The sequence below is a fragment of the Motacilla alba genome, chromosome 12 (assembly GCF_015832195.1).
Source record: "Motacilla alba alba isolate MOTALB_02 chromosome 12, Motacilla_alba_V1.0_pri, whole genome shotgun sequence".
Taxonomy (NCBI): Eukaryota; Metazoa; Chordata; class Aves; order Passeriformes; family Motacillidae; genus Motacilla; species Motacilla alba.
This window is the reverse complement of record NC_052027.1, coordinates 15,839,595-15,866,771: the sequence shown is the minus strand read 5'-3', so window position 1 is coordinate 15,866,771 and position 27,177 is coordinate 15,839,595. Positions and strand designations below refer to the sequence as shown.

Below are 27,177 nucleotides of genomic sequence, written 5' to 3'. Positions count from 1 at the left end.
TTTCTTTTAATCTCTACGAAGTATTACAGCTTTCTGCTGCTCTTTCAGCAGGATTAACAGTCTGAAACGACGCAGAAGTTGCAGGGTTCTCCTAGGAGTCCTGTAGCATTCCATAACTCTTGGATGAACTGACACATGTACATTTTTTCTGCCTGCTCAGTGTTGAGAAAAATCAAGTCTTTTGCAATAGTGTTACAAGATACAGAAAGCTCCTGAGAAGCAAAGAAACTTTGCTTCAGCCTGAATTTTATGAGCTGACTGCAAGGCGAAGGTTTTGGAAGGAGCTTTGCAGTCATTACATTAGTTTTTCTTTCTCTCTAATGGCTAAAAATCAAAATTCAGAGGTAGGTGTTGCAAGGCAGCAGGATCTGGTTTTGTGCCCTTCTAACAGCAAGCAGGAGGAGCCACAGCTGCTGTGTTACAAACAAGCAACTAAAACTGGCAGAAGGATTTTGTGTTTGGCAGTTAAACAGAATAATTCCTCAGGCAGAGCAGGCAAGTAACTCTGCAGTCATTACCTGGGTCCTGTCCTGCTGTGAATGTTGTGGCCGTTAGCAGGAAGTGGCATTCAGTGGCAGAACCCCACATTCCCAGGCACGATGGGGCTGCTCAGGGCTGCTGAGGCCTCTTTGTCTCACACTTGAACTGCCTTGGAATAAAGATGTAGCATTTATTCATCAAAAGCACCCCTGAGCTGTTTCCCACAGCAGCTGGTGTTACACTAGGAATCTCTGCTTTTGCCTGACACTTCCTTTTGTTTAATTCACAAAAACAACCAATATTTTAAGAAAGCAATCAGGGCTGACCAAGCATTATTTTTTCACTGTACTTTAAAGACCATTGGAGTTAAATTGTATATTTTTAAAAATCATAGAGCCATGAGTGAAAGTTACATTAAACTTCCTTTTAATTGAAGACAAATAAAGGAACCAAGGGCTCAAACATATTTTAAAAAGACATCTTCTGTTCCCCAGTGTCTTCTCTCGAGCAAAATATACAGCACACACACATATATATATATATAACATAACTACATTCAAGTACCAAACAGAATTTACATTTTCCCAACCAGAGAAAATAATGCACATGATTCACATACCTTAAACCCAACCATGCATAAAAACACTGCCAATAAATCAGGAGTTGAACATAATTCATCACACTATGGTGTATTATTCTGAAGTATCGACGTCGTTGGAATGCATTAACACTTGGGAGTCTGGTTTGTAACCCTGCTTTTAAGTCCAGCTGTTCAGACACTTACTTGTTCAAGATCTGTTCAAATTTTGGGTTAATAAAAGAAAATCCATCAAATGCAGACTGATCCATAGACTCAATCAGGTTTTTGTCACTGTAAGACAGTTTTGGCTTCTCGCTCAGAAATTCTCTGTCAAAGTTGTTGTAGTCACTTGCTGATTTCTGTATTAGAGAGGGAAGACAGTTTAAGACAAACTTTGTATTTTCTTCAAGAACAAATTACTTAAATACAAAATATTGTAAAGTTAGTCTTTTAGCTCCCTCCCTCATTCCCCTGTTTTAGAGAAAAAAAACCCTAATTTGAACCTATTTTAACAACACTATAAGATTATAACTGGGCACTTTGTTATTGTTAGTTGGAAACCAACAGAAAAACCAAAGCCAGGTTGCTTTGGAGAAGAAACCTGGATTTGGGATAACACTGGGTAGCCAGAGGTTATTTGTTGACAAAAGCAATGCAGCATTACCTTACACATCAGACCAACATTTCTTGCCGTTAACCAAAATGTTTAAATTCCTGAGAACATTTTACAGGCTGTACTTGTTCAGAAAACAAAGCTATGCCCTACAGCAGCTGTTCTGTGTTTCATAAATATTCATGTAACTAGAACCTGTTTCACACTCTCAACCACCAAAGATTTCCCACTCTCTGGGAACAAGCAACACAAAAGCTGGTGTGTTTGAAGGGGACAGCTCTCCTCCAGAGCGCACATTTTACTGTTGCCTCCAGACCATTCCACCTGTTCTAGGAACAGGCTGGAGAAACACTGCTTGGGGATTTTAACCACGTGAGCTGAAGCAGCAGCACCCCACTGTGATACAGACTGAGTTACAGCCTGTTCTGCAGGTGTTTTCCAGGTAACATCAGGCATGTACATGAATTCCAAGTTCAGCAGCTTACAGAATGCTGTTTCTTGCCCCCTTGGAGATGCCTGGGTGAGTTTGAAGCAGCAGAGATTGAATGCTTGTACAGAGTGCTGCAGCAGGTACCAGCTGAGCAGCCAGGAGCTACTGCTGCTCCTCCCATGTGGCATTGCAGAAAAGCAAACTGCAAGGAACCGTTAACATCCTAACACAGAGGGGAACGGAGATCAGAGATACCTGTTGGTTTCCATGAACATTTTATCCACAAAGCTCCTTGAGAGCAATGGGAAGACAGTTTTAACAGGAAGATGTCAGGGCACTCAGAGGAATACAGTGCACCTGTGTATAACTGAACCATCCAAGAACAATGAGCTTACAGATACACAACTTTTTCACTTGTAAAATGTGAGGAGAAAATGGCAGTGGGATCCTTTGTGCAGGTACAGAATTCACCCCTTACCCCTGGGCTGCTGTTTAACAACAAAGAACAACCCACTTACCACTTTTGGCCTGAAGGGAGGGTCCACCTCCCTCTTCTCTAGTGCTGTCCAGTTGATTGTTTTGAAGAAAGGATGGTCTCTGATATTCCCAGTGACCCCAAGTCGTTTTGCTGGATCCCTTTCAAAGAGCTGCAGGAGAAGACACCCAGTAAAGAGCTGCTCTAAAGGTGCATGGCAGTGCAAGAATTACAGCTATGGTGCTAAAACAACTAAGGGTGCTGACAGCAAACAGAGCACTAAGAATTAATCTGACCTGGCTTTCCCTTTGTAAGAGCAATTTGCTGATCAACAGCTCCTTGATTAGGAGATCTGTCTCTCCCTGCACAGAGGCAGTACCAGCACCCCAAGCTGCTCATCAGCCCTACCTTTTCCAAGATATCCTTTGATTCCTTGGTGATCCAGCGTGGGTAGTGAGGGGTGTCCACTCGGATTGACTCAAACAGTTCATCTTCATCATCCCCATGGAAAGGGGACTGGCCAATCAGCATCTCGTAGAGCAGCACCCCAAAGGACCACCAGTCCACGGAGAACGTGTACCGTAAACCCTGCAGGATCTTGGGCCGCACAGGAGGGAGTTCGGGTGAGAGTCAAGAAGCAGCAATACATCCCAAAAATCAGGAGAGGTATTTCAAGAGAGAATCTTCAATTACTAGAGCACTTAAGGGAAAAATAAAAATCCATCTCTCTGGGAAATTGTGGCCACTCCTGCAGAGCTGTGGTTTTACCCTAGGCTGCTGTTTGTGGGAATGTGGCCAGCTCCATGGACAGGTCTTTGCTCTCATTCAGAAATTTTCTCCCTTAACTTTAAATAACCATAGACTTAAAAAAACATCCTCTCTAGTTTCTTTACAAGGTGAAGGGAGAAGCAACTAGTGATGCAAAGTAGATTCCTACAGAAGTCTGATATCATTTATAGCTTTAAAAGCTAAATACCTTCGTTGAGCTGCTTTGCAAATGAGATTTAAAAAACCCAACAAACTAGCACACATAATTAAATTCTCTGAGATTCCTCCTAAAAGCTCCTTTTGTTTTGAATTCTGGTTGTTTGCACAAGCACAAGTCTCTTCTCCATCTGCAGTGCCCATATAGATCCATTCTGCAGGAGCTTCATGGATGTGCTAGCTACACCTAACCCCCAGTTTTTAAAAACCTGATCATTTTAACTTTCCAAACCCACATTTTTTTAAACTTACAACTACAAAATATTTTAAAATCTGAAGTACCTTCTACAAAAAACATGGATACCATTTTTTTTTCTCTGATTTTTACCTCTAATGAGGCTTGGACTTTTCTGAACTATTAGTCTACAAACAGGTGATTAATCCCAGCAGCTCCTGTGCCATCAGGACACTAAATCCATGCCAGCAGTGTCTGTGTGCCATACTGACCTCGGGAGCGATGTAGTCGGGGGTCCCACAGAAAGTGCTCGCCTTGTTGTCACCAACAACGTTTTCTTTGCACATTCCAAAATCAGCTATTTTGATGTGGCCTTCTTTATCAAGCATCACATTGTCCAGTTTCAGGTCTCTGCAAAAAGTATTTTTAAAATGTTGTGCTCTAAGTCGTTTTTGTAATTGGATGGACACAGTTTGTTCACTGAGAAACACCTCCCCAACTGCACACACAAAGGCTTTTCAACAAAAATAATCATCCATCAACACAGTCCATCCAAAATGGTACTTTTGTGCTTTGAAGGCATGAGGGACAAGGGAAGAAGTCTCTCTTGTCAGAGAAAAGAAGAGGCTGAGGTGCATATATAGAATGTGACCTTAAAATCCTCCACCTTTGCTTTCAGATGCAGAAGCACAGCCAGAGCTGCTGTTGCTGCTGGAAGGTGGAGTGAGTTAATGCCCCAGCAGCTGACACAGCAGTGCTGCCCCAGCTCCAGGGCTCAAAAGGAGGATTGTGCTGGATTCGGAGAGCCTTTGGCAGGAATTTGATTGCTTGAAACCTGCCCAACTCTTAGTACTACCTGTGACTTGTTCCTGGTTACAGCACAAGTTCATGTGTTGTAGCATGGCCTGTGAAGGGTCCTATTCATGTCTTTTCTCAGAACAACACTATTCAACCAAGAAAGAGCTTTTTTTCCCAGCAGTTTCCAAAGCCTACATTCCCTCCCTTTGACCGTGCTGCATTTTTTGTCCATCTGGCTGCAAATGCACATACCAAGGAGGGCAGGCTGAAGAGAAACTGAACAGCCCTGTGCTTACCAAGGGCTGAAACAGAGCAGAGACTTTCACACAAGAACAGGGCAGTCTTTTCTCCTGGGTAACTGAAGTTCCCAGTAGCAGCAGTGGATCAGGGTTTGGCCCTTGATGAGGCAGAGGCATTCTGGTTTCACCAGAAAGCACGAGCAGGGAACTTTCACCTCAGTGATTTACTCAAGGAGCCTCTCCCTCACCTCCACACTAAACAGACTCATGATTTGAAGGCAGTGTTTGAAAATAGCTGAAACAAAACTGCTTTTGTGTAACACAAATCCTATTCCATCATTCCAGTTGCCAAGGAAAAAACCACACAAATAGAGATTCATTTCGGGCATGTTAATGGCCTTGGAACTGCATCAGATCTCTGACAGACAGCTTGTGTTTGTTACATCAGTCAGGAATTCAAAGATGCAGGAAGTGCTATGGCAATTCCCAGGTCCCAGCTGGAGCTACCTGCTGGTACTTACCTGTAAATGATGCCTTTGCTGTGAAGAAACTGGAGCCCACATAAAATTTCAGCTCCGTAAAACCTGAAAAGACCAAAACATCTTTTAATCTTCACTCAGTTACAACAGTCAATGCAGGTAGCCAAAATAATGCTGTGGGCATCTTTTCATGGAGTGAGAAGCACTGTACATGTCTTTAAATGCCAATGTCTGTGTGTTTATGCGGGCAGATGCTGTAACCTGCAAGGTAATCCCTTCACCACACATCGGCAGTGTCCAACACCAAACAGCAGAGGGGACACGGCAGCAACTGCTGAGAGGCTTCATCCCACTTCCCTCAGGGAACTCCATCCCTGTCCTCCTCTTTAAAAACGGTCTTTGTATGGTTTTAGGGATAGACACGTGCCTTTTGCAAGAGAGCTATGGGAGCTCAGCCCCCAGGATTGCTGCAGGGGGGACTGGGCACCAATGGCAAGGTTACAATCGGGCCTCACCCGTCTCCCTCTGCACCTGCCTGGTCACAAAAGACACCCTGAAAAATGCCATCACTTCAGGGGCACTCGCCTCAAAAGAAAGAGGTGATAATCTAGGGGACATGAAGGAAAATCTGAAAGAATGCTTCCCTCTGCCCTAAAAAGCATAAGGTTTTTTTTTTCAAATTGGAAAAATACAAAACTATTTCAATTTCTGTATAGCAGATGAATGTTGGTCCAAAACAAAGCACAGAATATACCCAGAGAGGATGCCAGATGCACAGATGTTTGCTGGGATTCAGGTAAGATGGAGGGGCTTTATCCATGTTTTTGCTGGGGAGAGTGGGAAGGGAGCTGACCTATACAACTGGATGCTGTTGATGCCAGACTTCTTGTGATCCCATCCAGTCAGCAACCCTTAGTGCAGTGCCAGGAACAGAAGTAATTTTCCTGGGGCTTACAGGCAGGTCCAGTACTCTGCACTGTCACTTTTTTTACATGCCAGCCCTTCAATGATGCCATTACAACACCCATGGTTTGGATGAGAGAAGTAGAAACTGACTCAAACTAAAAATGATAGCTAAAGTAACAATAATAGAATATTTTTCCATCCTTTAAACATCACTGGAGCTGAAAATTAAGTCCCAGATAACTGTCACAAGAGCACTTACTAAACAAAGTGCTTACCCATTGAATAAGCATCTCATGGAACGTACAGGTTTTTTGTACTATCATGTCAATTTAGCATTAAGTGAGTATTGAACTTTTTCCCCCCATGCTGTTTTCCAATTTTTTCATCAGAATACTGTCCTAAAGTACAGTGAAGCTGTGCCTTTTGCTTTTCAGTGCTGGCTCCTGTTGGAATTTATTTTGCACCTCCAGAAACGAGCACCCCATAAAGTACAACATGACGGTTGTGTAAATTAAGGAAGCCCAACTCCACACATCATCAAGTGAACTTCACTGTATTCAACCAGTGCCTAGAAACATGTTTTCAACCCTCAGCCACTGCAACCTGACTGCAGGTAAGGAGGGGCACAGAAGCCATAAACCCAGAGATGAACTCATGCACGGAGGTGGGGAATGAAGGGCTGAGGACTCACGTTGCTCTGTAGAGGTCGAAACGCCCCTTGTCCTGGATGTGGAACATCAGGTCTCCCCCGTTCAGGAACTCCATCACGAAGAACAAGTGATCCTTTAGCAGATAACCAGGGAATGGATCAGTTACTGATGCTATCCAACCATAAATGAAGTAGCAATGTGCCTCCAGGGACCAAGCAGCCACCTGCCTCTTCTCCTGAGGGATTTTTGGTTTCATGCACCCCTGTGAGGCTCCTACAGAGTTGAGTGGCTTGGTCTTGTAAATATAAATATCTGATCCTGTATTCTGTGGGTTTCTAGACTTAATACACACTGAAACAGACCTTCTGATTTCAATCTGTGACAGTCATCCTTTTCCCCTCACCGAGGGTAAAACTCAGATTAAGGACTTAAGGACTTAATAAAACTCCTTCTTATTCCAGACTGCATAGATGTTTTTCTGATTTTATTCTGTCCATATCAAGGTCATACTCATATTTACTTTCCACTAGGCCCATGAATTGCACACAGCACAGGAAAATAACATTTAATTATTGCATCACTAAGTTACTTTCATCTGACCGCTGGTATCAGCATCCATTAAAGGCTCAGTCTGTTGTGCTGCTGTCACCATTTAAATTTTTCTGACCTTTGTCTGAAACGTGCAGTAAAGATGTGTGAGAAATGGATTTTCCCAGGCAAGAGCAAGGACCCTCTTTTCCACCATGGTACATTCCACATCATCATCAATTAGCACCACGTCCTTTTTCAGAGCTTTGATAGCAAAGAATTCAGTCTTCCCTTTCAGCTCGGCAAGCAGAACCTACAAAAAATGAAAGATGAGCGTACAGCACGTGTAGGAAAGACTGAGTGGGGTCAGTGAGGGAAAGCCAAAGGTGGTGCACTGACAATTAAAAGACACATTTAAATGGGAAAGATGAGGGAGGTTTGGGAAGGTGAAGCTGCTGGACACAGATGAGGAGATGGGACTCAAGGACCACTAGCACAGGCAGTTCTTCTGTCAATGTCTTGTGAGTGCATAAAGAGCAGCCAGGTCTGTCACTGGAGCTGCAGTTTCACAGACAGCAGTGGCCAGAGCCTGTGGAGGTCACACTGCTCTCCCAAACATCCCCTGCCACTGCGCTGGGGCCTTGGGAGGGAAAAGAACTAAAATATCCATTTGCACTGGATATGTGCATTAAAGGGCAATTCCTCTGCCCCTGTGCTAAACACTGACAAACTGCTGTGCAATATAATCACTTTGGGGTTCACACAAGATCCAGCTGATGGATTTCCAGTGTCTTTAATAAAGATGTCTAAATACAATTCTGTTAGAAGATTACTGACCCAAGAAGCTGTGAGACCTTTCTGGTTAAAGGAAAAAAACCCATCACATTGCAGAGATCAAGCCAGGCAGACACCTGAACTCTCAGTTTGTCACATACCTTTCCAAAGCTTCCTTTCCCCAGCACTTTGTGGAACACAAAGCTGTCTATGTTGAATTTTCTCCTTGCAGTTCTTGGCACTGGCTTGGTTGAGTTCACCTCCCAGAGCTTGTCGTACTCACTGTTATCTGCTGAGCAAAACAAGGAGGGGAAAGGTCAGGGGATGCAGGAACCCTGCAGGACTCAGAGCCCTGGCTAAGAATGAGGTACTGACACAGCATTTCAATGCATCTGCTGCTGGAATTACTGGTGAACCTAAACATAAGGGACAAGTCCTGGGTAAGCTTTTCATGTGGTCAGGAGATGGTAAAAAGAAAGACGTGCTGCTTTTTTTAACAGCACTTATTAAAAAAAAAGTCTAACACAAGGGAAGAATGAATACCTTCCTAAATTGTCTGGTAGGTAAGTGGCTGTACTGAAACATTGTCTGCTTCCTCACCTGTTGTGTCTCCTCCTGGAGCTTTATGTTTCTTATCAAAATCTTGATAAATACCAACACTTTCTACAGATCCAGAATCAGACCTTCGTGTAGATTTCTGGGAAGAAGGGGCACATTTGAAATTATATTAGCACTGTTACTTTAGAAATAGAGTAATAGCTTTAAATGTAACATGATGGCAGCATAAACCTTTCTTTTTAGTAACCCCCAGTGTGTATCTTTTCTCAAGAAGTTTGGTTCACAGACTATTTAGTCACCTTCTTTACAGCTTCACATCAGCATTTGCTTTATTTCCTTCACTGCAGGAAAATAAGTCACTGAAATTCCTGAATAGTCTATGTTCCATTGTTCACTGCAAAATTATTAAAGGTATAATGGTCTGAACCACAGAGGAAAGGATTTGAACTGTGGGAAAATGTCCCCTTGGATGTCTGCTCATGTGAAAGAGGACATGGGAATCACTGTTTTACTGGACATGCTGAAACCACGTCTGGATGTGTCCTTAGCACAGGGAAACAACTTTTACATACGGGAGATCCCCGAGATCAAATTTCAGAAATGAAAAGATTGAGCTCCTGTGTCATGAAAGAGCTGCCACAACAGCTCTCACTGTTTTCAAAGTAAATATCCTGTGAAAGCTTAGGAATACACATCTCAGAGGAAGCACTGTTGGCTTTTGTGATATATTTTCCTGTTTTATTTCAGAGCTTGTGTCTGAATCTTTATTTGCAGAAGCTGACCACAAAGGATCACGCTGCAGCAGGAGATGAACAATGCAAGCTGTGGGGCCAGCAATAATTCCAGAGGGGTTTTCTGTGTGTGTGTATATATGTATTTATATCAGATGAATAAAAAATGAGACTAGCTGGTATATTTCTCCTTATTCACTTAATTTTATCATTCAAGTGGAATTTTAAAGTTAAAGCATGTAAAAACAGATTTTCAGCATTATGATGCCACTGATTAGCCCATTAAATGGAAAGGAACAGAATAATCTTGGCACTGCAGAAGAACAAAACTGGATTTCAGGAAGCCATACACTTTTTCAAAAATTGTTTAAGCAGCATACCCCCTTCACTATTTCAGTTTCAGGCTGTTGGTATCTTTGTTAGTCTCTATAAGTGTCAAATTAAAAAAGACAAAGCTGTTTGCATTTCCTCTTTTCCAAATACAGTTCCCCATAAAAGTGATGCAGAAAAGATGATGTGAAAACCCCAAAATGCTCTGAAAACAATTACCTGAGAAATGGCAATAAAGCGTACCTGGCTAACTTGATTTAAAGCTTCAGCTAGCAACTTCTGGTTTATTCCACATAAGTTTGCCACCTTCTTCTGACATTTATGATGCACATTCATTCCACATTCTAAAAGAAATGTAAGGATTGTTATACAAGCATCAGGAAAATACTGACATTACAACAAAAAGGGCTGTTCTGTGCAGTTCAGAAACCTTTTTTTAAGACCAGACTGGACATAGACCTGTCATTGCTACCAAAATTGCAGTTTTTATCCTTTAACACAATGAAAGCTAAAAAAATGTTTCACAAGGGAAAAACCTCCAATCATCATTACTTGATTCTCAAAATCTGTGACAATAAGGATCCTACTGCCTTTTTGTGAGAGAATTATAAAAGCAATATTTACAGTTAACGCTCTGAATGCACTTTGAGATGCTACGTTGAGTCAGTCTCCAAATTTCAGCTATTCCCAAAGCAGTAATTTTGATAATGCTCAAGATTACACCTCTGCAGTGTTTCCTGACTCCTCCAGCAGCTCACTTTGGCTGAGCTGTCCCACGAGCCCTGTGCCTCTGTCTCTCTTTTGTACAAAAGCTTTTTCACCCCATAAGGACGAGACGAGTCCCACCCTACACGACACAAGGCACCAGTGTGCACCACCAGCAGCCCCCGTGGGGGAACAGCGGAACAGCACAGAGCTGCCAGCTCCCTCCTCTTCCTCCTCCTCCTCACCTTCACACTTGAGCCCTTGCTTGACGAGCCCCCAGAGCAGGCTGCCACAGTGGTCACAGAAGGTGGGGCTCATGTAGTTGTAGACGCGGAAGCGGTGGGGCATGTCGATGTTGAAGCGCTCCTTCTGGAACTGAGCACAGCCACAACCATTTCACCTCAGCCTGGCTCCCTCCCAGCAGGGAGATGGCTCTGCCCACACGCAGCACCCACCCTCACACAGCTTTCACATGCTTGGCTTACTCGGAAGCTTTGCCCACTGCCTGTGACAGAACTTTGCACAGCTTTAAGCAAAGACAGAACCTTGGGTTGTACAGCCAAGCATCTCCCAAATGGAGCTGTCAGCCTCTGTACGAGGTTTTGTTAGTTCAGCAATGTTTAATTCCATAATTAGACTCTAAATATATTGTTTCAGCTCTTACCATTGTGTCCCTGCTGTTGGCTGCAGTACCAGTACACCTCCCAATGATTTTATCAATGCATTTCTTATGAATAGCAGCATTGCATTCTTCAAGACACGCACAAGAAAAAAAAGGATTAATTAGATTATAAATATCTGGGATAAGGTGTTTGCATGTAATGGTAGAATGTGAAAATCACACTCCTTTTGCATCATACTACAGACACCAAAAGTTTGTTTTCTATCAAGATCATAATGTTTTTAAAGCTGGCTCCACCACCCCTTTTCTTTTACCATAAACTTTATTTCTAAACTAAATCAGCAATGCCCCCAGCATTTGATAACAGAAGGACAATATTTCGCTTTTGAGTTTTGCCCTTTGATAGCTCCTCCCTGCCTGGAGTAATGCACAGATCTAGGCCAAGTCAAAGCTGATTTTCAATTCAGCTGTAAAACCCCTCAATAGTTTGTAATTTACTTTAGACAAGGTTTCACAAAGAACTGCTGTCATAATATTTAACTTCTACTACTACCCATAGTGATGATGCATTGTGCCATGCATATTTACAGACTTTTTTCAAGATCTCCAGATTCATGTAGAAAGCAGCAAAAGAAGAAATTAAAAAAAAAAAAATCAACTTACGTCTACATTTGTATCCCTGCTTGTTGAGTCCCCTGAAAAACAAATTATAAAGAAGGAAATCAATAAATTTTCTGGAATAAAAGATGCTGGTTTTTATTTTATTTTCACCATGTCAAACAACCAATTAATAAATTGGTCTAAGTTTTGGTATTCAGAATCCTCTGTTGTAGGAAAGCAGGGTTTAGAAGATAAGGTCCTGTATTTGATAGACCAGCAAATTAGGAGGAAAACCCAGAAACAACAAGGTTTCAATCACATGGAAAATCCTCCCAGCCTAACTTAGGACAAAACCAGCCTTACTATGAAAGGGATCCAACTTCTCTGTGGGTCTCTAGGCTGCCATCAGTCACTTCACATCTCAAAGTCTGGCCATTATTTTCCCAGGCCCTCCCCTCTTGTTCTCCTGTGGCAGAGCTGCTGATGATCATGGCCAGATATCACCTGATGCTGATGGAGTTTCTGCCTATTATTTCAGTGGCAAAAATGTTCAAGCTCTCTTTCTCAGTGTGAAAGACAACTATGGTTCCCAGGTATAAAAATGCTCTTATTAAGTATATAACTTCAATTTCCCAACACAAATTTATTTGTCATGTTTTATCTGAGTATATCTGAAGCAAATTTTGTAGTAATTTGCCCTTGGAGCTGGGGGAAGCTTAGATTTTATTTCTTACCATACAAAGTCTCTGCAGACAGAGCAAAATGTAGGCTGTCCAAAGAAGGTGGCGATAAATTCATGACTTTTGATGTAGTGGATTTTGGCTTGCTTGATAGCTCCTCTCCTGTTGATAGTTACTGTCCCCTCATCTTCCCTCATCGACTGTCTGCAGTCTGAGGGGGACACAAGAAGACACAATTTTAATATTTCCAGGCACTACAAAGGTTAATATTTGCTTCTCCCAAATGTTCAGTTTGTTTTCCTGTTTCTGACTCGTATTACTGCTCATTTTACACCTGCATTCTGCACTCATCCATCAGGGGTGGTGCAGGTGCACACACTGCTTCCCAAGGTGTCCCTGTGTTCTGTGCAAGCACTTCCCACTCCTGCCCACACAGAAACAGCCTTCAGCTGATGAACTGAGAGCAAAGAGCAGGGATGGAGCACGGTTTTGATAGAGAAGGGACAACCACTGCTGTTTCTTGAAAAAACAAATCTATGATTTCTGTTCTGTGATTTATGTTAATATGAATAAGTATTTTACTGGAAGCAGGAGGGTCAGCAGAAGCCTTTCCATGCTGCTGCTCCTGAACCAGGACTAGAGCAGAAATTCAGATGAACTGCTGCAGGACCTTCTGGGTGACCCCAGGACCATCCTACTGCAAGATGACTTTCTTCCAGCCTCCAGGATCATTAAGCAGCAAGGACAAATGAGATTTTCAGTTAGACATTTCCCTTTTGCTGATATAACATTCACATTTTATCTTTCCACAAGTCTCAGTCTCATTCCTTTCCCCTTCTAGCCCCAAGGAGTCAAATTATTCACTATTATAATGATACCACCTGCTCCCATCTACTGGAGCACCCAATACTGGATCACATAGAAATCACGTGTAGCACTAGGCCAAGAAATAAAACCGCAAACAAATTCTCAGGCTCCAGGTCCAGCTGGCTCATACAGGTCTTCATTAGAAGTTATGGTTATTTTCACTCATTTCCAAGGAAGCTTCTGAGTTTCTTTTACAAAAATGTGAATTTGTGGCTGTAAGACTGAGACACAAACTCAGACTCTTCAGTCTTAATTTGGCATTTTTGAAGTCATAGGGGTTTATAGCAGAGGTTACTCCATGCAGGTATATCAAGAGACTGGGTAACTGGTGATTTAACCTGAGAACACATTTCTTGTCTGTTGAGGGACAATCCCATCCAGCAGGAAAAGATAAAGGCTTGAGCTGGCAACGAGGAGCTGATCAACTGCTAACTACATCAGGTCTGGCCAGCAGCCTGCGGGTCCCAGCCTGGAAGAAATGTGGACATAGTTCATGTGTCCAAAGTGCTGTAAAGCTGAGGGCAACAGCATCTTGCTGTTTGCAGCCTGGGAATTTCCACAGCAATGGAGTAAGGAAAAAGCCAGAGGAGCATTTTTCCCATTGTCAGCGTAATAGTTTTTTAAATTTGCTCCGTTGCATTGCTGCCTTTTATCACTATCAGGGGGAGCCTTGCTTTTAGCACTGACAGAAGCAGATTTGTGTCCTTTGCCAAGTCACACTCACTGCAATGCCTGAGCTTACTACAAAGTTACCCAGGAGCTCTGGTTTGCTGGCTGCTAGATGCACTTGGTTCTTGTCATTTGTTTTAGCTGGATGCCACCGCTGCTATTCCAACAGACTGCTGAACCTGAATACAATCTGTCCTGTGACACCTTTCTGAGTGTCCTAAACTAATTTATCTGTCACAGCCAGCAGCAGCCACACTGCAGCAGCATGGGCTGTCTTAGAAAAGAAACTGCATCATCAGCTCAGACACTGAGGAAAGATTAAGCATATTAGTGAAAAGCAAGTTCAAAAAAGGTCTCCAGGTTTTGCCACTAGGTATTCAAGCGCTTTTCTGAGAAATTGGCCACCTGGTTCAGGGAAAATCCCATCCTGACAGCCCCTGAAAGGACCTTCCTGTGTGCACTGTGACAGTCCCCTGCCCCTCCAGGAACAAGATTCCTTTTCCTTGTTCAAACAGGCTGCTGAATTCACCCACCACAAACTCTTCAGCTGCTGCACTTCAGCTTGTGGCAGTCTGCAAACTGTGCTATCTCTGTTTAATCCTGCTGAGCAAACACCCAGACCTCACCCACTGCTGCCCAAATGCTTCAGGGAAACCACACTGGTGGTGCGAGGGAAACAAGGTGCTTGAGAGGCAGCAACACTTCACACTGTTTGCCGCAGTAAAGGATGTCTCGGTAGGGGAGATTTTATCAGTAACAGCAACAAAGCAGAGAAAGGCCTTTTGCTTCATGGCAGTATTCTAAGGAGATCACCTGTGATGCAGCAAATTACCAGACAAAAGCCTTTCTGAAGTCCATAACACAAGCAAACCAAGTGTTTAGTGAGGAACAAACATCTCATGCTGAAATACTTGGAGCAATTTAGTGTTGCTGATGCTGCGTGCAGAAGTTTCTGAAAACACTTGTTTTTATAGGAAACACCAGGGTTTCCTCCCTGTCAGAAGCCCTGATACCAAACTTAAGAGAAATACATGAGACTGACACTTATTTCTTTGAGAGGGGAATTATATACATTCATCACTTTCGAGGTTTTTCTTTTTTTTAATTTTTTTTTTTTTTATTTTGCACATTCTCCCTAAGTATACTTTAATGGAGAAGAATCCTTGAGCACAGCCAAACCTCAAAATCTGCATGTGAGGACACAGAGACTTTACAACCAGCTGCCTTGTTAGATGCCTTTGCCAAAACCAACCAATATAACAAAAACTAGCTGAAAACATTGTCTGGTTCAGAAGCAGCTGAGAGGTTTGGAGAGCAGCTGTGAGTCAGGTTCATCTGGAGTTGAGGTGGCTTTGAAATTATGGCATAATTTCAATTTACTATGGGCACGTTTAACAAGTTATCTTTAATGTGTAAATTGCCTTTAATGTGTATTGCTCCAGAAAAGCTTTAAGCGGCTCAGCCAACCATGGAGTTAACTGGAGAATAAAGGCTTAATTTCAGAGATGCAGAGACAATCAACTATTGCAGGGAAGTAACTTTCACAACAACTGTATGGATGCAGGGTGGAGATGAGGGGGTTGGAGAAACACAAAGAGAAAAACTTTGCTTCCCCCTCCAAGCAAGACAGAATTTCCATAAATGAAATGCTTGTCATGAACCAGCACATGGTCAGAAAGAGCCAGTACAGAACAGCTGAATCAGCAGCTAGGGTCCCGGTGACCTCTGCAGCCTGGAGTTGACATTAATAATTTTGGACCCAGCACACACCATTAAACATAATCTATTTCCTCTGTTGAGAGCTGTGGTTAATATTTATCACTGACAATTTCATGTACTTCAAGGTTTCTTCTCAAAACTTGCAGCTGATCTGACACAAATGCCCAGATCTCCTCTTTGCTGAACATTCATGAAGAAACCCCAAATCAGGGCTGGGAATTGGCAGTGCAGCCCCCAGACTGCTGTGAACACCCCCTGCACTCTCTGTTCAGCTGCAGTGCCTGTCCTGCTGAACACTTCCCAGTCCCCACAGCTGTGGGGTTTCACCCCCGGATTGGGGTGACCCCAAAAGATGGAAAAGTCTCTGCTCCAACCCGTGCCTTGAAGAAAGACTCAGTAGTCTTCTGTTGTCCGGTCTCAAGGTTGTTTATTGTTGGTTATCTACAAGATTTTTCTCCTGAACTGCTGTGGCCTGTTCAGCAGGTCAGACAAAGGCACACTGCCCTCCCAGGGGCTGGTGCCATCTTTTATATCACACATTATGTGTTACATGTTTATACTTTTTCCCCAATGCCTACTATCTATATTGAATAGTGACTTTCTACTCTAAACCAATCTGTGAGTGCCAACACCACCAAAGACATGGAGGCTAGGAAGGAGAAAGAAAGAGGACAGGGCACACCCAAGTCCCTCCATCTTAGATCTCCTAACCCCCCTGTACAAAACTTGGACCCCTGCGTACAAGGCTTAAAACCCCCCTGTACAGCACTCAAAAATCCTACCCTTTACTTCGTGACTACTTCTACTACAATATCTAAACTTTTGTGACTTCTTGTTCTTCCTGCAAAGTTGGTAAACTGTTCCATGGGTCAGGTTCAAAGCCACAGGGGTCTCTGGCTGCATGCCAGGGTCTCAGATGCTTTTGACCTGGGTCTGGAACGTCCGAGAATGTCTGTGGGACATTCTGAGTTCCGACACACAGCCACCAACACGACACCCAACCTGCCTGGAAAACATTTACTACAGTGATATTGCTGGGGCTCTGCTGAGCTGTAATAAACCTCAAGGTGAGATGTCACATTGTCTCAATTGAACCTCAAAAATCCAACACCAAAGGAAAACAACCTCAGGATAATCCTAGCAGTTTTTCCTAAAAGAAAGAACTGAAAAAATATTTAGCCTCTTCAGAGTTCATTTTTCATTTTAACCTGCTCATTTCATGATGCTGTTTGTGAAGAAGAAAGAGAACAATGCTACTGTCAGAGTCTGGGAACCAGGACTTCAAACAGGGTCAGGAAAGGAATTTTCTGAGCTGGTTGCTCAGACTGAGATTTGTCTGAAACTTTATAATTAATTACAAACCCCACTAACATTTTTGTTCAGTGTCTGTCTCCTCCTGCTGTTCTGCAGCCTTGCACTTGGCTTTGTTTGAAAGTTAAGTGCACCTTCAGGTCAAGAAAAATATTAATCTCTCAGAGCAATCATTAAAAGGGAAAGCTTGTTCCTGACAAAGGAGACTTTCCCAGCATGGACTTTCTCAGAGGCAAACTATTCTTTAACCTGGTCCTGGAGAAGACTGCTTTAAAGATCATCAGTTAAAAATGATTAAAATGTTAAAAATCCCAAGAAACCATTTACAGAAGTAGAAGTTTCCCAAAGCTGACAGTCCTGTGACATGAACTTGCTATATTAAATCGTTCTGGTCTTTGTGCTACCCCTCTTTAGAGGATCACAGGTTTGGGTTGGAGCATTTATTTGCAATGTCTGCCACAGGCAGGGATACCTTGCACTAGACCAGGTTACTGAGAGCCCCATCCAGCCTGGCTTTGAACAAATCCAGGATGAAGTCCTGCCATGGCCCTGAGGCAGCACCAGCTGCTGCTCTGCAGCTGCTTCAGTGTGTATGTGTGTGACCTTTCCTAGGCATTACTGACACCAATGGCCTGGTAGAAAAGTGTAAAACAGAGCACCAGCTTTAACAAGCCCTGCTTTTCAATCCAGGCTTAAAAATCCCCAAAACCAAACACACTTCAGCAGCCTTTGCAGTGCTCCCACCCACCCAGAGCTGCAGCGTGAACTCAGCCCGTGTTCAGTGTACAGAACTCTTGTTTTACAGCTCAGTGTTTTGCTAAATGCTTCTGCAGAGACCTCTGGTACCTCATTTGGGATGATAAAACCAGGAATAAACTGGAAAATGGGTCTTCTCTCTTTTTCAAATTACACAGTAAAACCAACAGATACAGCATCTCAATAGACAGATACAGATCTAAAGATACAGACCTCAAGCATCTCAAACTTCTACTGAAGGTACAAATTATATCAGATTTTCTGTGCTCCACACAACATGTTAGCTACCTTAGGAACCACAGACACACCAACCTGCTATCTATGAAATCACTACACCTGCAACTGTCTGATTCTCCTAGAGAAAAATCAGAAGATAAAGCCTGCAGATGTTTTTGTTCAATTCATGCCATCACACTTCTGCTGCAGATTAAAAGAGATGTGAGGTCCCACTGAACAACCTCCACATTGGCCAAATTTCTAGAAACAGCATTTTCTCAGTTAAATGATTAAATCATACCAACATCCTCATGTACAATTATACGATTCAGTTCTGGCTCTTCAGCCCTCATCATTATTATTTATTAAAAATGTGACCATCCTTCCACAACACACCTCATCCATGCAGATACTTTCTTCAAACCTTACTTTAGCCCCATACAATATCCAGACTGAAATGGCAAATCTGTTATTTACCCTATTATTTTTCACAGATAACTCAGAAAAAGGCTGAAGTCTCATGCTTCCCCAACACTCAACACACAGAGAACAACATATTCAAAATACATGCAGCTCTCCGGCTCATGTCCCTCTTCCAGAATTCAGAGAATTGAGATATCAAAGGTTTGCATGTAAATGACTCACCTTCTGGTACTTCTAATGGCATTTTAAGGAAAAACTTCACTGCCCCTTTCTGCAGGAAGCTCTAGCCAGCAAAACAGCAATTCAGAATTCAAACCCCAGACACAAGCACACTCCCAAAGCTGCTAACACTGCACAAGACACTCAGGAGAGTGAGGTTCTGCGTTTTCTTACTCGAGGAGGTCATTAACCACATTTGAATAAACAAAGACCAAGCAAAGCATTAAACTTATTTCAACTCCCACCTATTAAAACTAAAGCTGCTTTACAGAATTATAACCTAGTTTCAATACTACAACGAGAGAAGGAGGGGTAGAAGGAAAACAATTTCAAAATTAAAATTGAGGTTAACACCCTGTTCTCTCATTTCACACACCAGGAGAAAAGCTTTTGAGTTTCCAGCACAAACTCATATTCAAATCACAGGACAGAAGACAAAATGTTCTTTGACAGCTCTAAGCCAGGGCTCTGCAGTCCCCATTTTATAGGGTCTAAAAAAAAAAACAAACATGAAGATTGGTAAGACTTTTCACATGCAGCCCTAAATTAACTGGTCAGGCCTCAATCTGGAAAAAGAATATTCAAATGAAAAGTCTCAGTGTAGTCTACCATGGAAGAACTGTTAATACCAGCTTCTTCTGTGATTTTTTTTTCTCTAAGAATATACCTGTTAATGGAGCAACAACATTCTTATTTCTCTGCTCTGCACCACTGCAGCAGAGGAAAGCAGTTTTCTCTAAAGGTAGCAGAATGTCTGCTACTCAGAAGAAAGGTTTGAAAATAGCAGCTTCAGTTTGCAAAACAAGCCAAAGAAAGAATTAGTCACTTTTGTGAAGTGCTTGGAGGTTTTCAAACAAAAGGTAGCACCTATAACTCAAAGATACGAATGGCAGCAATAGAATAAACCAGGGATACTTTGAATAAACCAGGCAACAACTGAAATACCAGTTTCAGAACATGCCTTTTTTAGTATTTTAGAAACACAGCTACCATAGAGTTCAGGATGCAAAGGCAGGTCAGAGGGAGAGCAAAGTGACAAGTGCATAGGAAGGAATGTGAACTGTCCCTGAGGGTTTCAGCAGGGTGGGGAATGGAGGTTGGCACAAACATCCTTGCAATGCACCAGCAAACCTTTCTGCTCTCACATGGGTAGGTGCTGATTTAACTGGAGAGAATATTTACAGCAGTGCAACGATGAGCCAAAAATCAGTGTCTGCCTATTTAGCAGCATTATACACTGACATAAGGGAGGTTTACAACCTTGAGGAGGAGTAGTTTGTTAAAATGTATTGATATTTGCAGTGTTCACATTAAAGTATCAGACTGAGTGACTTTCCTTTACAAAATGTAGATGTATAAAAGTCTTGAAAGGCAATTTCCATCACCTCTGTGGTTTAGTTACCAAAAATGTATTGGTGACTAATTTCATATAAAGCAGAAGATATACTGGAAGTCATTGCAAAGTAGAAGGTCCAAAAAGTGCATTAAGATGTGAATATTAACTTGCCAATTAGAATATAAATGCGTGACTTAATGATCTGTTTGGTATTTAGGCTTCATCTACCACCATCTGCAATCCCTAATAAAGGCAATGAAAAGAACTGCAAGAACATTGTATCTATTTTTAAATTATTTTGATTACTGAGTAAAATTAATGTAGTACTTTCAGCACACAGTATACTACCTTCCTACTAACAGCTAATAATAAATTATGGAAGGTTTTCACTTATGCCATCTCTACTTTTCTACATATTTGCGTGGAGAGGAGGAAATATGCTCCAGCCTCATTAAATAAACAACTGGAAATACAGAAACTGGCTTTGTAGAGGGTTTGCTTGAGAAACTTCTGGGTGTCCAGGAGAAATGAATTTCTGTGTATTGCATTAAATATGTATGATTAGAGTACAACTGCCCCATGAAACAGCCTTGCACAAGAAACTATGATAAAGACCAAGGTGAATATTTCCTAATATAATGGCTCATACCAGGTTAAATGCAAACCTGAGAAAAGCTCCCACTTACAGACTCTTTAAAATCCCAGTATTTTTTTTTAATTTTGCTTTGAAGCTTTGACTTTCATAGACACCAAAGCCACAAGCATACAGGCTGGGGGGTTTTTGCCATCACAAAGATAAAACATCACCTCTGAAATGTAACCTATGCACATCACATTCTATCTTCAGTATCTTCTGCACAGAGTGAACAAAAATGTAGGGTACCTTCTTAACGGACTTGTTCTAGAGAGCAGAACTGTGCTCCTTCTATACATGTCTGCGGGGGAAAAATCCACCCATGCTTCAAAATTTCCTGCTTAGTCTTCAGTTATTTATTAACACATACTATTAAACCTTATAAGACTGCTAGGCTAATCTGGCAGACCAGTTACATTATAATTACAATATTATTTCAAATAAATAATCAATAATGGTTTCATGACTCCCAGTATGAGAAGTCTTAATTACAAGCTGAGCAAGTTGTGAGGTTTACAGCATTTCCTTTAGGACAGGACTCCCCAGATACACAAATCCACACCAAAATTCTTGGTTTTATTATTGTACTTGAAGTTTCCCTCCTAGTTCATTTCCAAAGAGCCTGTATAGGTTTCTGAAACAGATAGGCTGTTAACTTTTTAAACTGGTACATCAGATCATTGATTAGGTTTGCATTTTAATACTAAACCATTCACTCATTCCCACAATCAGTTTCTGTAATTAGTGAATAGGATGTCTGAATCCCAGCAAACTCAGACCCACTGATCCAATCCACAAAAAAAAATTTCCCACATAAGCTAGAGCAAGAGATTCAACTTCTTTGCACCTAAAAAGGAACAGATAATATATATTCTATCACATCAAAACATGAGAATAGACATATTAAAGATCCAAAAGTGCCTAAATGCAACAGCATTTAGAAATGAACAAATCTTGCCATGAGTGCACATAACAAAAAAAACCACCAAACAAACCCAAACACCTAGAATAAGATTCTACTCAGTACACCAGGTGATTTTTTTTGCAAGCTACATCCTCTGTTCTGCAAAAAACCTTTTTTTTTCACATAGTTGACTGAAAATAAACTATTGACAATACCTGCATCTTCCAAAAAATACTGCACAGCCATCAGCACCTTCCCCTGAGGCTGAAGGTCAAGCTGTGGAAAGAAAGATAGCAACAGTGAAGTGTGTGGCTGACTGCATCTCTCAGGAATTTAAACAGCTCTTTCTAGGGTATCAAAGTAGACTATTCAATAACTATTTGATTACAATCCTCTTCATATCTCACTACTGCAGCTGAGTCAGGGGCTTTTATTCTCCTGCTTTTCCCTGTGTGCTACATGGCTTTGATGTGTTCAGCACGGTCAGAGTTCACATTGTTTGTCCACAGCCCTTTCCCGTTTTGCAAAGAAGTTTGCTGGCTTCTGTTTTTACTGTTAGTAAACTTAATCTGCACAGGAACCCAGTTTTAAAAGAAGCCCATACAATCCTTTTTATATTTATTGAGAGTACACGCCACAGTGATATCAAATGCTGTTGCTGGCAATGAAAAAAAGTGGTATAATCAAAATTTATTTTCCTTTCCTCCTCAAAACCATTACACATGGTTTCTGTGGCAAATTCTACAGCAAAAAAAATAAGTGCCTTTTAAGCCAACAGCTGAGGTCAGTTCCTGTGCTCAGAATGTAGCCACTAATTCTTAAACTGCTGCCTTCATAAAAGGTAAGAAACCCTAGACCACATAAGAGTGACTCAATCTTCACTTCAGCACAGAGCAAAGTACCCCTGGGCTACACTAAATACAACTTGGGATGAAAAATCCAGTCCCCAGACAAAACCAAACCACAGTTGCATTAGGTACACCCATGAAACTATCCCCAGAAATCCCATCATCCTATTGGGATAATGAGTGAGTTCATCTCTAAGGCAGTGTCTGACACTCAGAACATTTTCCCAGCAAAGTTTACAGAAGGCCAAAACCTCAGTTACAGCTACTAATGCCAGGCTGTCTCCCCACACACAAAAATAACCTTACAGGCTATGCTAAGTGGTCTCTTTGCTGGCCATGATGCTCTGTCCAAGTCATGACAGGTTGTACAGAGAAATTTTAACACTGATGATATCAATGTGGTACCTGTTCTGTGGGCACTAAGCAGAGGATTTGAGACCACTGAACTAGCTAAAACTGATCACTATTAGCTTTTACTCTTCTGAATAATTGCTCTTGTCTTAGAAATCAAAGTGTGAAAAAAAAGCCCCAAGTGTAACAGGTGAATACAAACTAGAGAGATTCTACTGACCTAGGAAAATCTGTAAGCCTAAAAGGCACAAGGCATTCATTCAGCTTGAAAGAAACAAAACTAGGTCAGCAATTTGGAGGAATTAATCTTTTTCCTTACCCAGAACTCTGCTTTGCCATTGCCTTTCTTGCACCGTTCTGCCAGCACTGACACACCCACAGTCACCTCAGACAGTGGCTCCTCTGCTGCTTTCATCAGCACAATCTGGATCACCCGGCCCTCGTAAATGTGGGCGTCAAAAGTCGACTTCCATTCAGGGTACATGGTGGGTTTCTTCTGAACCAGAGTTTTTCCTCTCTCTGAAAGCCACAAAAAAAAAAAAAAAAAAAAAAAAAAAAAAAAAAAAAAAAACAAACAACCAAAAAAAACCCCAGAAACTGTAAAATGTATATAGATCTAGCATTTAAACTCAACAAAATAAAAGAGGGAGTACTGGTACTGAAACTACAAGCAGATTTACTGCTTCTTTTACTGTTGTTGGAGCCAGGTTTCAATACTCAGTTCAAAAGTTCATGACATGGAAGGCAAAGCCCACCATGATGAACATGCAAAGGCAGTGGAGGAGTTAACATGGTGCTAGAGAGCAGGAGGGACAAACCCTGATGTGGAACTCATAAGCTGTTTCAGTCAGTCACAATTTGCCAGGGAACACTTGCATGGCTCCATTCAGGTACAAGTCTCCATGAGGTGCCATCTGATCATCATGAATACCTACTGCTATAAGATAAATTAAGATAAACCTCACACTGACCCAGTTAAAATTGAAACCAGTGTCTAAGAGATGAAAGGCTTCACATTTCATTAATCTAGTTCCAAGTTATCCCAACATTTCACTCGTATTCATAAGTCACTCTCCTTGGCCTTGTACTTTATCATGACTGCTACTTTTTAAAGGATATTTCAGGGCCTTATCTGTCCTCTACAGTCCATGAAGACCTTGTGTAGTTAAGGAATAACAAAAAAGCTAAAATGACCTCAAAAAATGTCATTTTTCCTCTTCTTTTTTTTTTTTTTTTTTTGGTTCCCTTTAAGAGCATCTTGGCACACTCCTTTGTTAGGAGTTTTACATTGCTGTACTGCTCTTATTAGATGAATTTTCTTTTCCTTTTTGCCAAGAAAGGCTGGATGATCCTTGAAGTCCCTTCCAGTCTGGTATTCTATGATTCTAATTACACAGCTTCAGTCTCTCTTGCTACCCATTAAACTGATTTCTTCCTGTCCATATCTTGGGCACAGAAAACAGCCAGTGACTGCACAATCTGTGACAAGCTTTGGCATATTTCTACATCTGAGTCTCTAAGTCCCATCAACACATTCAAAGTGATGATGCCTCCTAAGAAGGCATCCAGCTCTTCACTGTGACTCTGGCACACAGAGCCACCTCCCAGTTTTCCTCTGATTTGCTGCCAAGTCAATTATGCTCCATTTGTGTCCAGGTAACTGAATACAATTTTCTACACAATTTCTGCTATTCATCAAGACCTTTTTTTTTGCAGTAGAAGTGCTTTCTAAGTGCCTCTCCAGCTCTGAATGATCCATCTGCTCTTATGATATCAAGGCTGTAGTAAAGCAGATTAAATATTTGGACCCTTCCCCAGGAAGCTGCAGTGTGGTCTGTTAGATACTAAATATTTTTAAATCTTCCTGAAATCCCAAGGCAAAGTCAGTGTTCATTCATGAAGGGCTTGCTGGATGCACTGCTCTCAGCTGTGCTGAGCTCTGCAGACAAGCACAGGGAATGGTGTCCTTGCACTGCTTTATTAGGGAATCCCTGCCAGCAGCAGCACTGGAGTTACAGCTCAGACACAGCCCTGAGCCACTTGCCAAAGGAGATTCCAAAATGCTCAGAAATGGCCACCTGAGGACCTCTCCACTGCAAAGCAAACTTGAGCATTCCTCCTCTACTCAGTCAAAAGCTCTTCTCTTGAATTTGAGGAACTGTGCAGACAGAAGGCTCAAGCCCTTCACACTGCAAACCTACCTCCAGAGCCCTGTTCTATGAAAAAAACTTGAAAATACTGTCACAGAATCACTCAATTGTTTAGGTTGAAAAAGACCTTTAAGATGATCAAGTCCAACCACTAACCCAGCACCACCAAGGCCATCATTAAACCATGTCCCCAAGTGCCACATCTACACATTTATTTAGAGATTATTAGGACGGACAATAAAGGTGAGGAGGGGGATAAAAAGCTGGCTGTCTGCACAGCAAGGCTTTTACACTGGCCTGCTTTTTGGATTGCTAGAGCCAGACACCTTCATCAAAAAGGCACAATTCAGGAGGCATCCTTGGCAATAGGAGAGATTGCATATTTGCAGAACCTCTGACAGTAATTCAGGGTGTGCAGAAACAGCAGCAGTTTGTAAAGAGTTGGTAATCTTCTTTGTAAGATTCTTAGAAGGGGAAAGATGATTCCAGTCTGTCCACAGCCTCTCCCCTCCCTCGTCCTATGTCCCAATTAATATCTGCTCTGATCAGTCAACTCCATACATTTTTACCCTACATAAAACATAGAGAAGGTGTCTCAGTTACTGGAAACAGCTTCCAGCCCGGCCATGCTGCTTTTGTAATTAAAATCATACTCATCAAGGTTTGTCATGGATCACAATCCCTGCCTGCAAATGAACACTGAAGGGTCAGCAAAAGACAGCCTTCAAGAACACTGTTCCTGCCTCTGCTGTGCTCAGGCCTCCTTGGCTTCTCTGCTCACACTCCTGACTACAAAACACATCCCATGTTTGCAAACTGGCTCTGTGCCTAATCGTTAAGCTCTATGATTTTCTTCTTCCTATACAATAAATTTTTCCCTCATTGTGTTTCAGCATTTGAATCCAACAAAAAGCTGTTCCAGATCTTGTCAAACTGACAACAGGAGCATCAGATAAATCCTGATTACTCCAATCACTCACCTCTCCAACCAGTTCCCTCTCCTCCCCTGTTTTTTAGTACAAAGACACACAGAAGCAAAGACTGGGAAATACTGTGACAATTCTACTTTTCAAAAGCAAATGGCCGGGGAAAAAACAGTGGATTTATTTCAATTTCTTTCATTTCTCCACATATTCTGGCAGCTGCAACACCTTCAACACCATTTATTCAGAGGTTCTCCCAGCAGATTAGGAAACTACTTCTTTGGAGCTTAGTACATTTGCTGGATGACAACACTTTGTGGAAAAGGCACCATGCCTCAAATTGCAAGTTTAAAGGCAGCTTTTACCCTCAGCAATAAGGGAAAAGACCAATCATGTTGTGAGGAAGAAACAACTTCACCCTTTTCTGCATTCTTTGGTGTTTTGTGACTCTCTAGAGCCACAGTGCAGAATTAGAGCTGCAGTCTGGCAATACAGCAATTCCCTCTCATCCTGTTTGGCTGCAGTGGTGTATTCTAGCCAAATGTCAGATGATATTATAACTTTTGGACCAGTTTCTGTAAAGATGAGGTCTTTGAAGGCTGAGGGCCTGGTGAATCACTTGGTCCGTTCAGTTGGAGAAGACTGAGGGGAGACCTCAGTGCAGTTACAACTTCCCCGTGAGGGGCAGAGGAGGGGCAGGCACTGATCTCTGCTCTGTGGTGACAGTGACAGGACCTGAGGGAATGGCCTGAAGTCGTGTCAGGGCAGGTTTAGGTTGGCTTTTAGAAAAAGGTTCCTCTCAGAGGGTGGTGGGGCATTGAAGAGGCTCTCCAGGGAAGGGGCAGAGCCCCAAGGCTGCCAGAGCTCCAGGAGCCTCTGGACAGTGCTCTCAGGCACAGGGTGGGACTTTTGGGGATGGTCCCATGCAGGGCCAGGAGTTGGACTCAGTGATCAATGAGGGTCCCTTCCAGCACAGCTCATTCTGTGTTTCTGTGCTAAGAGGACCTTCAGTGTAAGTCATTTCAAGCAAACAACTCAGCCAAAGTACCTCAGTTACTGCAACAATAACTGCACCTCTCACCCTTCAAGCCAATAAAGAGCATTTGCTGCTCTGTACTTGAGGACAGTTCCCTCAAACCTGCTCCTGTCCTGAGTACTAATAAAGAAACCTTGCTTTAAGGTGGGGCTGGAGGAAACAGCCATTATTATTTTTCCCATTCCAAAAGAAAAGCTCACATTGAAGTGCTTGGCATGATAGGAAGACAAGGACTCACTGCCATTCACAGATTAAGAAGGTTTATAGTAGTTCTCAAAAATTTACTGATATTCAGAAAAGCATCCCCATTTGTAACCTCACCTGTAGTCAGAGCTTCCTTCATCTTGATAGCACAGAAAGGCTGTAGTTGTTCTCCTTGATTCTGCACAGGTCCCAGCTCAAAGGAGTTGAAAGATATCCGTAGGAAGGGGGCCATTGCTCAGATTGATGATACACAGCCTACATGGAAAGAAAGAAA

The 27,177-nt window shown here is 42.2% G+C and overlaps 1 protein-coding gene across 3 annotated transcripts; it reads right to left on the bottom strand.

Moving 5' to 3' along the window:
* Nucleotides 1–883: 883 nt before the first annotated feature.
* Nucleotides 884–27,177, bottom strand: PRKCD (protein kinase C delta). 3 transcript variants are annotated; one of them, XM_038148861.1, is made up of 17 exons: nucleotides 27,021–27,177; nucleotides 22,910–23,109; nucleotides 21,607–21,667; nucleotides 12,392–12,548; nucleotides 11,721–11,752; nucleotides 11,100–11,185; nucleotides 10,681–10,810; nucleotides 9,974–10,074; nucleotides 8,712–8,808; nucleotides 8,273–8,403; nucleotides 7,477–7,650; nucleotides 6,851–6,942; nucleotides 5,296–5,358; nucleotides 4,010–4,148; nucleotides 2,987–3,175; nucleotides 2,622–2,750; nucleotides 884–1,419 (listed from the first exon to the last, which is right to left on the bottom strand). In XM_038148861.1, exons 1-17 carry the CDS (start codon nucleotides 27,133–27,135, stop codon nucleotides 1,261–1,263), a joined length of 2,055 nt encoding a protein of 684 aa, XP_038004789.1. In that variant the 5' UTR covers nucleotides 27,136–27,177; the 3' UTR covers nucleotides 884–1,260. The 3 variants fall into 3 exon arrangements, with proteins under 3 accessions (XP_038004789.1, XP_038004790.1, XP_038004791.1); XM_038148862.1 differs by having other exon boundaries at nucleotides 8,273–8,400; nucleotides 27,021–27,176; XM_038148863.1 differs by lacking the exons at nucleotides 21,607–21,667; nucleotides 22,910–23,109; nucleotides 27,021–27,177 and adding an exon at nucleotides 18,521–21,556.

What these genes read in the sequence shown, in the direction of transcription:
- PRKCD (XM_038148861.1), bottom strand. Translation starts at nt 27,135, where the DNA reads ATGGCCCCCTTCCTACGGATATCTTTCAACTCCTTTGAGCTGGGACCT. An exon ending in GTATTTTTTGGAAGATGCAG is followed by an intron (nt 12,549 to 21,606) that starts GTATTGTCAATA and finishes TGTCCCCCTCAG; the next exon opens with ACTGCAGACAGTCGATGAGG. An exon ending in TTCGACCTCTACAGAGCAAC is followed by an intron (nt 5,359 to 6,850) that starts GTGAGTCCTCAG and finishes TGGTCTTTTCAG; the next exon opens with GTTTTACGGAGCTGAAATTT.